Source organism: Pteronotus mesoamericanus, unplaced genomic scaffold (genome assembly GCF_021234165.1).
Source record: "Pteronotus mesoamericanus isolate MK-2021 breed Mesoamerican mustached bat unplaced genomic scaffold, CSHL_Meso_final scaffold_85, whole genome shotgun sequence".
In the NCBI taxonomy this organism is placed as follows: Eukaryota; Metazoa; Chordata; class Mammalia; order Chiroptera; family Mormoopidae; genus Pteronotus; species Pteronotus mesoamericanus.
In genome coordinates this window covers 40,098,332-40,112,804 of record NW_026555329.1, presented here as the reverse complement: position 1 = coordinate 40,112,804, position 14,473 = coordinate 40,098,332, and the positions used below count along the sequence as shown (strand labels likewise).

At 37.7% G+C, this 14,473-nt stretch overlaps 1 protein-coding gene across 1 annotated transcript in view; it reads right to left on the bottom strand.

Moving 5' to 3' along the window:
- Positions 1-13,957, bottom strand: part of DLD (dihydrolipoamide dehydrogenase) — a 32,515-nt gene extending 18,558 nt beyond the window's left edge. The window contains exons 1-3 of the mRNA XM_054564391.1: positions 13,810-13,957; positions 12,266-12,344; positions 424-503 (exon numbers count right to left, since the gene is read on the bottom strand). Of these exons, the coding sequence (XP_054420366.1) occupies positions 424-503; positions 12,266-12,344; positions 13,810-13,848 (198 nt within the window). The 5' untranslated portion in view covers positions 13,849-13,957. The remainder of the gene's footprint in view (positions 1-423; positions 504-12,265; positions 12,345-13,809) is intronic.
- Positions 13,958-14,473: the final 516 nt, after the last annotated feature.

Genomic DNA, 14,473 nt, shown 5'->3' with positions numbered 1-14,473 from the left:
TTCCAAATATATGTCTTCCTTCCTCTACAAGACAAAGCTACTCAAGCTGTGTTTCTTAGAATAAAATATAGTCCTTCATAATTTATCGTTTGAGTAACAAACTCATGTTAATCCACCAAAAGTGACTTATTCTACGAGACGTTTTTGTTTAAAATTACCAAATACAGCTTTTAGCTCTATTACTGTATCTTTCAAAGTGTGATTAGAAGCCAAAATGAAAAGGATTGGGGGAAGGGGAAAAATGGACTTCACTTTCCATTTCATGAAAATACTAATGAAACCCCTCTTCATTAATCTCAGGATTAAAAATAATGTATAGGATTAAGAAATTATTTACATCATCTTCCTGCAAAGTATTTTGCAAACATTATCAACTCTTCCCAAATAAAAATGAATAAACCATAATTTTAAACTACCCCTTACCTTGAAGCCTAACTGGGCAGCTTTAATAGCGGCAACATATCCTCCAGGACCAGAACCTACCACTGTTACATCAGCATCAACTACAACAAAAGCAGATTGATATAAAACAGTAAATGGCTCAATATTGACCAAAAACAGTACATTTTTAAAAAAGCTATTTTATTCCTAGGTAGTTTCCCTGATGTAACTGAAAATGGTATAAATTTTTATATTTCATTTTCCATTTGTTCATTGTGGGGTATGAGAATACTACTGAATTTCGTATCTACTGACCTTGCTGAATTCCACACAATTTTATTTAATGATAATGGACAAGCATTTGGTAATGCAGGAATACATACATCTATATAAGGGAAAGAACCTGAGCTTTGGAATCTGACATACCTGGCTTTAAATCTCAGCTCTGACACTAGTTGTGTAACCAAGCCACTTAATTTTTCTGTAATACAGAAACAACAGCATTGCCTTAAATGACTCATGTGTGGATTAAATAAGGTAATAACTTAGTACGGTCATTAAACTTAAGACTGATTATCCCTTTCAGGTTCTTAACTTCTGAAGATATCAAGGGAGGGAGAATCAGCTTTCCTATAACACACGGCAAATATGTTTTGAACTTTATTTGAATACCGATAAATTTTATAGAGTTTAAGATAATAGGCTAACCAGAACATTCAATTTAACTATTCTGGATATTTATCATATAAACACAAAAAATTAAGAATTAACTCTGAGCAGCACCCTTAGGAATACAATAATTACAATACAAATGTACACAATAATTCCAAATACTACCATTCTCCTCAATGCAACTTTAATAACTTAGGAGAGTCTCCTTTCTCATGCCCCTCCACTGTCCTTAAAACCCAATTACAGTAGCATTTAGCAATTTTTAACACTTTATAATACCCTTTCACATATACTATGTTTAATTCTCAGATCTTCCTATGAGAAAGATAAGAATGCAATATATCTAACATTTCACAGATAAGAAACAGGCTCAGAAGTCAATTAACTTGCCTAAGGTCATGTAGCAAGCAATTAACAGAGACAAAATTAAGCTTTTTGTCTCTACTTCCAGTGGTTTTTTCCATTAATCAATACAGTAGTATTCCTTTTCTCAATTTAAACTATCAGAAAACTAAAATCCCCAAGAGCAATAATCAAGCTTTATGAGCTACTGACCTAAGGTGAGTAATTAAACCAGCTTCATTTTCAGTTTTCTCATCTGCAAAATAAAGTCCACAAAATATCTACCTCACAGGGTTGTAATACAGAATAAAAAAATGTATGTAAACAGCTTAGTACTGTACCTGGAAGATACATAAGTATTCCCTATATGGTAGCTATATTCTGACCTACAAAAGTGGCAATTTAGTTTATCATCCCATCCCCCACAAAACACACAACCCTGAGGGGATGGGAATGCCATTATTATTAAAACAAAACAAAACAAAAAACCTTTGCTGGCCCTGAACAGAAAAAGAACTGTGCTGAAAGATAACAAGTTATCCAACGCAATTATCCACAAAACCTAAGAATCTTTCTACTGATAAATGAAAGTACTGTTTCTCCTTGGTTATGTTAATGGTAATCAGAATTACTCAAAACGTGAACAAAATATAGTTAGTCCAATACATGAAAAAAAAAGTATTGCTTCAATTTTTACTGATCCATTTGTGCTTTTTGGCCATACTACTTGGTTCACTAATTCATGTTCATAATTAAATATATAATAAAATAAACTTCTATTTTCAGATCTTTTTACCTATTTATATTGGGATGACATTGGTTAATACATTTATATACATTTTAGGTGTACAATTCTATAATATATCATCTGTATTTTGTATTGTGTGTTCACCACCCCAAGTCGAGTCTCCTCCTATCACCATTTCTTTCTTCTACACCCTCTTCTATCTCCCTTCATCCCCCTTTGCCACTGATAATCACTTTACTGTTGTCTGTCTATGGGTTTGTTTTTTTTTGCTTAATCCTTTCTTCTTTTTCACCCAGCCCTGCAACCACCCCCACCCGACAGTGATCAGTCTGTTCTCTATCTATGAATCTGTTTAAATTTTGTTATCTCAATTTGTTCATTAGATTCCACATATGAGTGAAATCACATGATATTTGTTTTTCTCTGACTGTCTTATTTCACTGAGCACAATGTTTTCCAGGTCCACCCATGCAATCACAAAGGGTAAGATTTCCTTCTTTTTTATGGCAGAGTAGTATTCCACTGTGCAACTATACCACAGCTTTTTTAATCCAATCATTTACTGGTGGATATTTAGGTTCCTTCCAAATCTTGGCTATTGTCAATAATGCTGCAATGAACACAGGGATACATGTATTCTTTCAAATTAGTGCTTTGAGTTCCTTCAGATATTTTCCTGGAAGTGGTATCACTGTGTTATAAGGCAATTCCATTTTTAATTTGAGGTAACTCCATACTGCTTTCCACAGTGGCTGCAACAATCTGCATCCCCACCAACAGCGACAGGGTTCCCTTTTTTCCGCATCCTCACAAAAAGTTGTTTGTTGATATACTGATGATGGCCATTCTGACCAGTTTGAGGAGGTATCCCATTGTTTTAATTTGCATTTATCTGATGGTTGGTGACCTGGAGCTTCTTTTCACATGTCCACTCGCCATCTGTATGTTCTCTTTGCAAAAGTGTCTACTCAGGTCCTTTGCTGATTTTTTAATTGGATTGTTTGGGGGGATTTTTGGTGCTAAGTTTCTTAAGTTCTTTATAAATTTTGGGTATTAACCCCTTATCAGATGTTATCATCGGTGAATATGTTTTCCCATTCAGTGGGTTGTCTTCATTTTGTTTAAGGTTTCCTTTGCTGTGCAAAAGCTTTTTCGTTAGATATAGTCCACTTATTTTTTCTTTTGTTTCCCTTGCCTAAGGAGATATACCAGAAAAAATAGTACTACAAGAAATGTCCAAGATTGTACTGCCCTTTGTTTTCTTCCAGGATTTTTATGGTGTCAAGCCTAACACTTCAGTATTTAATCCATTTGAGTTTATTCTTGTGTATGGTGTAAGAAAGTGGTCTAGTTTTGTTTTTTTTTTGCACATATCTGTCCAATTTTCCCAACTCTATTTATTGAATAGACTATTTTTACCCCATTTTATGTTTTTGCCTCCATTGTAAAATATTAATTGACCATAAAGGCATGGCTTTATTTCTGGCTCTTGATTCTGTTCCATTTATTTATATCTGTTTTGGGGCCAGTATCATGCTGTTCTGATTCGTATGGTCTTGAACTATAGTTTGGTATCAGGTAGCATGATTCCGCCAGCTTTGTTTTTCTCTCTCAAGACTGCCGTGGATATTCAGGGTCTTTCATGGTTCCATATAAATTTTTGGAATATTTGTTCCAGTGCTGTGAAATATGTCACTGGTATCTTGATAGGAATTGCACTGAACCTATAGATTGCTTTGGGTAGTATGGACATTTTAAAAATGTTAATCCTTCCTATCCAAGAATATGGTATATGCTTCGACTTATTTGAATCAATTTTTTCTTCATTGTTTTATAATTCCCAAGTACAGGTCTTTTACATGCTTGGTTAAATTTATTCCTAGGTATTTTATTCTTTTTGAAGCAACTGTGAATGAGATTTTTTGTTGTTGTTTCCCTTTCTAATATTTCATTATTGGTGTATAAAAATGCAACTGCTTTCTGAATATTTACTTTGTATCCTACTACTTTACTGAATTCATGTTTCACTTCTAGTAGTTTTTGGTGGAATCTTTGGAGTTCTCTATATAGAGTATCATGTCATCTGCAAATAATGGCATTTTTACTTCTTTCTTTCCATATTTTCAAATCTTCAACCAAATGATGACCTGAACAATATCCCTTTATTTTATTCTAATTTTTAATTTCATAGTAATGTAAATAAAAGCTACAAAAACAGGTTTCTTTGCTGAGTTTCTAACAGCTTTTCTAATTATAGTATATAGGTTTATATAAAACTTAAATACATAAAAGCTAGAAAAAAATCCTAGAGTTATATTTCCCAATGTACTGTGTGATCTTAAGAATGTCCTTTTTAATTTTTTTTTTTTACTGATTGATTTTAGAGAAAAAGAGAGGAAGAAAAGAGGGAGAGGAAAAGAGACCGAGAGAGGGAAGCATCTATTTGCTGTTCTACTTATTTATGCATTCACTGGTCGCTTCCTCCATGTATCATGACCAGAGACTGAACCCTCAACCTTGGCATATCAGGACAACCCTCTAACCTCCTGGGCGACCTGGTCTGGGCAGAATTTTTAACTACAAAAAAATACCAAAAACTTGAAAGGAAAATCAAGATGGCAGAGGAATGAGTGGAAGTCATACTGACCTCCTCCAAGGACCAACCTGGAATTACAACTAAATTGTGGAGAAATCGCCTGCAACAAACAACTGAACAACAGCGACAGAGGAGCCTTATAATCTCAGACAGAGAGAAGAATCAGCTTTAGCACAACGTAACTGGTAAGGAGTGTGGTAGAGACTCAAAGAACGCAGGCGGGGCGCCCATGGGCAGCAGTGCCAGAAGGATACTGAAATGACCAGTTGGATCCCCCTGAAATGAGCGGGATATAAACTGTAAGTGGGGATACCCAGCCAACAGCACCAGAGCCCAAAAAGTACACAGATAACAGACAGCTGCAGAGAGCGGCAGGGTTGCTCTCTGCCAGAGACAGGCAGCTGGAGACGCAAAGCCATTTAAAGGGCCAACGCGTAAAGTTTTATTTGTGGCCACTTACCCTGGGCTCTGGCAAAGGTGGGCACAGAGTGGGCTAGAGATGCCTGAGGAGAGACTGGGGAAGAGGGCTTAGGGTAGAGAACTGAAAGAGTAGCCAGGGGGATCCTGGTGCTGACTCATCCCCCATAGGGCAACAGCCATCTGGCTCAGGCAGACCACTCCCCTGAGCAATAGCAGCTTGAGAGGACCCAACAACCTTGTCCCAAGGAGGGACTCTGCCCCACCCTGTAATGTCTAAGCTGGCCTGCTGAGTGCAGAGTAACTAGATTAATAACTGAAGAAGACAGCCACAGACAGTAGATTCCTGGAAGTCTCGAACACAATGCCAAAGGTCAGACAGGGTAAACACCTGACATCATCAGAGGCAGATCTAGAAAGAAAAAACAGCTGTCTCCTATCATAGAAGTTCATACCACAAAGTCAGAAATCAATACAGATCAATTTAAGAAGCAGAAGCAAAAAAGAAGAGTATCACAAATAATAGGAAGACAAAGAAAAATCCCTCAGTCGAAGGGAAAGGAGGAATGCCCAGAAAGAGAACTAAATGAAAAAGAGGCAAGTAAACTGTCAGATATTGAGTTCAAAACAACGCTTCTAAGGAAGCTCAATGAACTGGGTGAGCTCAGAGAATTACCGAAAACTACAGATCAACTACAAGGAACTCACAGCAACCAAATCAGCATGAAAAAGGACATAGAAACTATCAATAAGAGACAAGAAGAAATGAAGAATGCAATTTCTGAATTGAAGAACACAGTAGAAGGAATCAAAAGCAGGCTAGAGGAAGCAGAGGAACGAATAAGCGAGCTGCAGGTTAAGGTAGAAAAAAGCTCCCAAAAAGAGGAAGAAAATGAAAAAAGACTCAAAAAAGAATGAAGAGGCATTTAGGGAAATGCAGGACAAACTGAAATGGAATAATATCCGTATAATAGGAACACAAGAAGGAGAAGAGGAGGAGCAAGGGATAGAGAACCTGTTTGAAAAGGTAAAGATGGAAAACTTCCTTAATCTGAGGAGAGAAAAAGTCACACAAGTCCAGGAAGCACAGAGGGTCCCATTCAAGAGGAACCCAAAGAGGCCCACTCCAAGACACATCATCATTAAAATGGCAACTATCAAAGACACAGAAAATCCTAAAGGCAGCAAGGGAGAAACAGGTAGTAACATATAAGGGAGCCCCAGTACAGCTAGCAGCTGACTTCTCAACAGAAACATTACAAGCCACAAGGGAATGGCAAGAAATATTCCAAGTCATGAAAAGGAAAAGCTTGCAACCAAGACTGCTCTACCCAGCAAGACTCTCAATTAATAGGAAGGCGAAATAAGGAGTTTCCGGGACAAAAGAAGGCTAAAAGAATACACCTCCATCAAACCAACATTGCAAAATAGCTAAAGGACTGCTTTCAGAAGATGAAGAAAAAGAGTCTATAAATACCCACTTCCTTTCACAGTCACCAATACTTGATATTACCAATATTTTTAATACTTAGTAATCTGATTGTGACAATGATGTGTTATTTTCATTGTTACTTTGTTATTTGATGAAACTAAACCTGCCTATTTCTATTATTTTTACAAAGCTTTAAATGACTTTCTGGTATTCTTTAACCATTTATTGATTAACTGTTTGTAGAATTTTTGTCCTAAAGAACTATTAACCCTTTTTTAGATGTGTTGCAAATACTTTCTTATTCTATTACTTGTCCTTTAACTTTTTTTATATGTATATTACTATATAGTCTTAAATGTTTAATATAGTCATATTGTCAATATTTTACTTTATAGCTTCTGGGTTTGAATATTTTACTTCAGGGTAAGAAAAATATTATTTATTTTCTCCTAAAACTCCTTAGATTTTACATACTGATTTTTAATTCACCTGAATGTTGTTTGTATAATATGTGAAACAGGGCTCTATATTTGTTTTATTTCAAGTAATAGTGGTCCATGCCCCTTATTTGTAAATAAGCCTTATTTTTCCCATTAATTTGAAATATCAATTTAATCATATATTACATTATTAGATATATATGTTTGTTTCTAGAATGCTCATTTTATTTCACTGATCTACTTGATTATTTCTGTGCTGGTGTCATGTTGTTTTAATTGCCGAGACTTTATAATGGATTTATATTTTTTAATACCTTATAATGGATTTTTGACATTTTAAAATAAATAAATAAAATCAATCTCCATTTAAAAAAAAAAAAGGAAAGGACTCCTACCTTTTGCGACAACATGGATGGAACTGGAGAACATTATGCTAAGTGAAATAAGCCATTCGGTGAAAGACAAATACCATATGATCTCTCCTAAAAGTGGAATCTATTCAACAAAATAAACTAATGAACAAAATAAATCACAGGCACGGAAACAAGGAGCAGACCAAAAGTGACCAGAAAGGATGGGGAAGGGACTAGACAAAGAACATGTGTGAATGACCCATGGACATGGACAACAGAGTGGGAATTGACTGTGGGAGAGGGGGGTGGGGTGGGATGGGTGGAGAAGGGCAAAGGGGGAAAAATTAAGACAACTGTAACAGACTAAACATGATTTAAAAATTAATAAAGAAAAAACACCAAAAACTCAAAACATTTCACCTCTCCCTGAAGATGTACCATTCCAGTATGATACTGCTGGAGTACTAGGAAACACAAGAATAAATGGCAAACAGAAAAGTCTTTAAAGATTTATAAGCTGAAAATATAAGAGGGTATGATCTAGTGTTAAACCTTCAAGAATAAGCCAGTTTTAGGGGGAGTATACCGTTATCTGCAACTTACTTTGAAAGGCCTCAAAAAAGTAAGATGGAATGATGGATAAATCGATTGGCACATGTGACAATATAAGTACAGTAAAATTTCTACTTTTCTAATGTTTGCAATTTTTCAAACTAAAATATTGGGAAGAACAAACCAGCTACTTCTCACCTGTACCAAAGATACATACAAATGAAAGTTTACAATACATGATTCTGACTTACCATTTGTCAGGAAGTATTTTGGTCCCAATATATAGTTTTAAAAATAAGGATATAGAAAAGTAGTGAAACAGAATGCATTAAGGAATACTTGATGGAAAATTTTACAAAATTAGCATCAGCCTTTAAAGGCAAAAAAAAAAACTGCAAAAGATATACAAATTAATAGGAGGGAATGATGATTAAGTCAGCAAAATGGCAAAGACAGCTGGATAGCAACCTGCATTTCAGGTGGCAATGAAATACCAGAAGAAAGCTTTGAGACTGATACTTCAAAAAATAGTAAAATGAGAGGTGGCTGACTTTAGAAACGTGGCAGGAAATGCCATAAAATGAACTGAAAGAGAAGAAGCAGGAAAAAGTATCCTACAATTATTATGCAAATGTTAATTATATCACTTTGAGAAAAATAAAGATACTACTAATTATTAAGGCTATCACTGAAATAAAGGTGTCAGGTTACAAATAAATTGTAATCATCAACAAATTACAAGACGTATAGTAAGAAGTCAGTCTGCAATAATATCTACCATCCTGGGTAATGTACTGTGTGCCAGGCAGTGAGATAAATGCTTCATGTTGTCTTATTTCAGCCTCATTACATCTTTATTACATAGTTACCTCCATTTAACAGGGAGAAAATAAGGCTGAGAGTAACGAACTTGCATAAGGTTGCACAACCAGCAAATGATCCAGCCAGGATTCAAACGAGGTTCTTTAGACTCTAAAGCCTATACCTTATGTTCTCATTCCTTCCAAAACACTCAAATAACCCCATATTCTCCTGGGCAATCAGGAAAATCAAACTAAAATGACAAGAACCTCCTTCATTTTCAGAATGAAATCAGTATTTAAAAATGCCTACCCTATGTGGAAAACATCACTACCTTCAATAACCTTTCATTACAGTTAGGGAAAACAGGGACATATCAAAAGGAAAATAGGCCCATATCAAAATGTAAATAAATCAAAATGATAAAAAAACATGCATATAAAGAGGTATCATATGGCAGCAATCATCAATTACCAAATTCACTAAATGAGGATAAAGTCACTTCCTTAGGTTTACTTGCTGTTTTGTTAGAGGAAGGGTTGCTGTTTTTGAGTTATCAATGTCCTCCATCTTCAGTGTATTTCAGTGCCCTTCTTCCATATACTTGTCACCACCCAAAATTGCTCTGCCTCTGAAATCCTGAATTCTAATACTTGATTTTCTGATCATAACCCTACAACCTCTTAGTCCATACGGAAGGAGAAATATAGTAAAAGAAAAAAGGATTTGAAGTAATACAAGCCTGAGTTCAAATATGAGGTCTACCACCTCTTAATTTCTTGGGCAAATTATTTAATCTCTCTGGGCTTTCATGTAATATGAGGATAATAGTGACAGTTAATAACCTACATCTCAGGGTTGTGAGGCCAAAGATAACGTGTATCAGAACTCTCAGAGGATGCCAGGTGCTTTATTAGGTGCTCAATAAATGTTTCTTCCCTTCTCAGAGGCACCTTAGTCTTGGAACCTCCGGTCTCATTCCCACCCTCCACAACGTCCTACACACTGCTATACCAGTGTTACTCCCTGCTAAAACCCAATTCGGACTTTATTCTCCTACTTTTCATTTGTTTCCCTGTCTCTTGTTGGATAAAATCCAAGTTCATAGATACAGCATCAAAATCTCTTCAGTAGCTATTTCTCCAGCCTCATCTCCCACCACATTCTACTTATCCACTAATACCATGCAGGTCAAGCTTCAGCAACAGTGAATTTCTGTTAGCTTACACCCACAGAACTGCACTGGTCTACCCATGTTCATTCTGTTCCATCTACTTAGAGATAAATCCTGTCAGCATGCACTTCACAGTACAAGCACTACTCTAAGCTCTTGGGCTACCTATAAATGACATGGCCCTGGTTCTTACAGTTTAATAAGAGAAAGAATTACAATAAACACTCCAATCTGCAACCAGAATGGTCTTTAAAAACAAACCTAATCATAATATACCCCTGCTTAACACACTTTAGTGACTTTCCAACTACCCTTAAAATAAAGAGGTAGGGTCTTTCCTAACTTGGAGAAGTCAACTCAGAGTCTTCAACAGATTTTAGCCACAGTAGCTCTTTTCACGCACTATGCTCCTTCTCACTCAAAATATTCCACCATACTGTACCTCCTTTGCAGAACACCTCCTCTCACACCTACTACCACTCCCTCCTCAGATACCAAAATCATTTCTTTAGGAAAGAACTCTGTGAACATTCCCAATCTATACATAGATTTCGTAGGTCCTTGACCTGTGGAGTCCTTATCACAATGATAATTATTTGTTGGATATCTGTTTTCCCCAAATGGACTAATGAACTCTATTAGTACACCTTGTCTGCCTTGTTCATTGCTGTACCTCAGCAACTGGCCCAAGCAACTAGCAGAGTAGTCGGATTTGCTGAAATAATGAATGTGTATTCATTACCTACTATGTCAACCTAATCTAAACCAAGTGTCACAGTCCTTGCCAGATTAATATAAATATGGAAGCAAAAATACTCGCTACTTCATCCAATCAAAACCTTTACACACTGTATCTGCATAGGTATTAAGGGATTTATAATTTACTCAATGTCAAGGGATCACTACATGTTTGATTCATGAGGGCTCAGTTGCCCTCATTAAAATCTAAGTTCCTGCTCCAAACTGCCCGGTAAATAGAAGGCACTACACAATCTTTGCTGAATGATTCCAAGAGCGTAGGATCAGCCAGGAAGTCTTAAATTGCATGCTTTGGAAGTGATTATCTAACATTTCTATTGTTGTAAGAGTACAGAATAAATAATATTTCCACTTAACAAAAAAGACTAAAGGTGCCAACTGTATCTCAATAAAATGGAAAAGAAAAGAAGGGGCAAAGGGAACAATGGTCCAACTTATGTCCTTACCATCAAATTAGTAGTTTTTAAAGGATTTCTTCACCTGTTAAAAGCCAGGATAAATCACTCACTGTTGGTTACTTATGACAGAACCCTCCCCCTACTTTTTCTTCTAGGAATAAAATCTCCAAAATGGTAACAGTTTGACAACAGTTAAGAGTACAGGATAAAACTGTTTCATAGAATACAGGGAGACTGATGGTCCCTGCTATTCCCCCAGCAGATGGCTGGTACAATGTAGCTGTAAGACATGCCATGTAACTTTACGTATACTTATATGGGTGATTCTAGTAAATGTCAAAACAGATAATTTCAGATAATCAATACCCTTAGCACTCAGAGGCCAACATATCTTACTACAAGCCCATTAACTTCCTGTTTTAAATACTTTTAAAGATAAAGCACATATCCTTTATAGAAACTTCAAAAGCATAAAAAAAATTACAAGGAAGAAAATACTCATAATCCACAGCTTCCTTTCAGGCACATACTTCTAGTTTTTATAATGTGATTTGATAAGTACATCAAGATTTTATATTCAAGATTTGAAAACCATCATCTCGCCATTGTAAACAGTGTTAAACAACCAACACAAACTGACCAGTGCGCAGAATGAACTTTTAAATGTAAATACATAAAATCACCCTCCTGGTGAAAACCCTTCAGTGGTTTTCTACTACACTTGGAATAAAATCCAAACTCCTTGGCCTGGCTTACAAAACCCTCCATGATCTGATCTCTAATTTCATATTCTATGGGTCTCTGCCTGACTACACCAGCCTTTTTCCAATTCCTTAAACCTCACAATCGAATTCTCACCTCAGACCTTTCTTACTTATGTTTCCCTTTGCCTGAAATAACCTTCTCACTCCCTCACTTCACTGAGGCACTTGTCAGACACATATACTCAGAAAATCCCTGCCACCTTATCTAAAATAATCAATTTTCCTTCCAATTACCTGCTTTCATTTTCATCACATCACAAAATATTTATGTGGTACTTGTGTATTGTTTGTCTTTTATGGAACCAGACTATTAAGTTCCTAAAGAACAGGACATTGCCGTGTTCATCACCTAGAACACACTGGGTGTTTAATAAACATTTAAGTAAATAAATGCTTGAACAATTTTGAGGGGAAACTGTTATTACTAAGTACTTACGTGGTTGATCTGCATAAGTTCTCAGAGGCACTGCAGAAACTCCCTGGATGCCATGAGATATTCGGCTGAAATGACCTCTCTGGAAGAAGAAAAGAAAATGCCCCTACTACGTTAAAAAACAAAACAAAACAAAAAAACCAAACCTGAAGGTCCCATGGGACTTTGGGCAAGTGTATCAAACACTAATAACTGAAGTATTTTCTGTTGCCACCCACAGGTTATCTATCGATTTCTCCTCTTTGATAACAGCAATTACTTAAACTTTTCAACCTCAGCTTACCATATTATCTTTTTCTTATAAATATTCAAACATCTCATATGTAACCTAATAAAAAACGTTATTTGGTGGTATTAATTTTTATTAAATTTTCAGAAAGTTTGGCTAATTGTTCGTGCCAGGGATCATTTTAATGTCAAAAATGAAGTTCTTAAATTTCTAACCTAATCATCTGAATAATCTACACTATGACAATGCTTTTACTTCTAATTATTGTTTCCTAAGTCAAATTTACCAGGTACAACCTGTTCCTGAATTATCAACCAGGTACAGAAAATCAGACAGTAACTTAGGAAAACGTACTGAGTAATATATTACTGTTGAAAAGCTACTGCAGTTTTACAAACTGCCTCATAATCTCCACACAGTCTCTAAATACGGACGGCTACTGTTTCCCAGAACAGTGAGGTAGGTACAAAGAAACAAAGCAAGTATCACCGATCACAGCAGGCAAATGGAGGCAGTGACAAAACCTACAGTGATCTCGTAATGTTCTCTATTCGCAGGCAGTTCTGGCACCTGTGGTCAGGAAGCTAGATCAAAGAGGCGCAGGCTACATGGTACTCCTGGGTTTTAGTCCCAGCTCTGGCCGTCACTAAAGGCATGACTTCCAGCATTGCTACCTCAGCTTTCCGAAACACAGGATACTCATCTTCGAAACAAAGGAGTTTGATCGCTTTGTTATTTTTAGGGTCTCCAGCAACAGAGTACTCAGCCACGATCCCACATATGTACAATTTGGCTGTACTTGGTGAGTGGATGAAAAGGGAAAAAAAGGCTAGCTTAAAGCTGCAAACACCGACAGGGCTTTAAGGAATTCCTAGAGCTACCTGTCGGTGCTGACTGGGTTAGGATCTTTCAAGCAGTGGCCCCAAGGTCACCTGCCCACAGCAGAAAGTTAGGCAGGGACCGAGATTAGGAAAAGGTAGGTTTAAAATGCCAGGCCAGACGTGACAAGGGCAATTTCTTCCTCCTCCTGCAAGGTGGAGAGGCCCCTGTGTGACCGCTTGACCCACGGCCCTGGCATGGACTGAAGTGCAGCGTGCGTGACCGCTGACCGCCACACAACCGGCGGGCCCTGTGCAGGGCCCGAGCCTTCGCCTCCACGCTGCGGCCTGCAGTGAGCCGGCTCACGGGCGGGGCTACGGACGGTCCCACTCAGGCGATCGGCCTCTCCCACTCCCACCAGTTAGGCTGCGTCCCGGACCCCGTCAGTGGGCCTCTCTGCGCCTCTGGCTCAGCAGGACCCCACCTAGTCAGCCCTTACCTTTGCCAACGAACAGCATACACGACTCCAGCTCTGCATTTTGCTACCGGTCTTTCCTTTCCGCTAAAGCTTTCACCTCCGCCGAGCGACTGCACCGCCTCGCCAAGGTCTCCCCGCCCTGCGCATGCACGAGGGGCAGCTCGCGTCATTGGTCGGAAGCAACGCGATTGGCCCTGGCGGCCCGGACCCGTCGGGAAAGTCCTTCCTTTGAGGGTCGGCGTCGTACGCTGTCGTAAGGAGACGAGTGCTTTTTGGCAGCAGGAGATTGAGGGATAATTTGGGAGGTGGTTGGTGGATGTAGAAAGTGTTGAGAATATCCGTGAGTTCCACTTGGAAGACGAAATAAATGAACGAGAGTATCCTTCGTTTAATGCACGCTACAGAGAGTAAAGCTTGGCAAGTTCTTGATTGTGTTAGGCCGAGGAATTTCAGCACTTTCCAGGAGTTACCTCATTTCATCTTTACAAAAATATAACGCGTTACGAGTATGTTTAAACACTATTCCGGAGGTCTCTCAAGGGGAAGATGACTGCAGCTTTGAGGTCCAAGCCTTTGGTCTTAACTATTGCTTTATAACTCCCCCATGCAAATCAAGTGCCATGTAAGGGATGGGGCCACAGACTGGCATCACCAGTGTATTGCTCTAAGTAAGCTAACTGGCAAT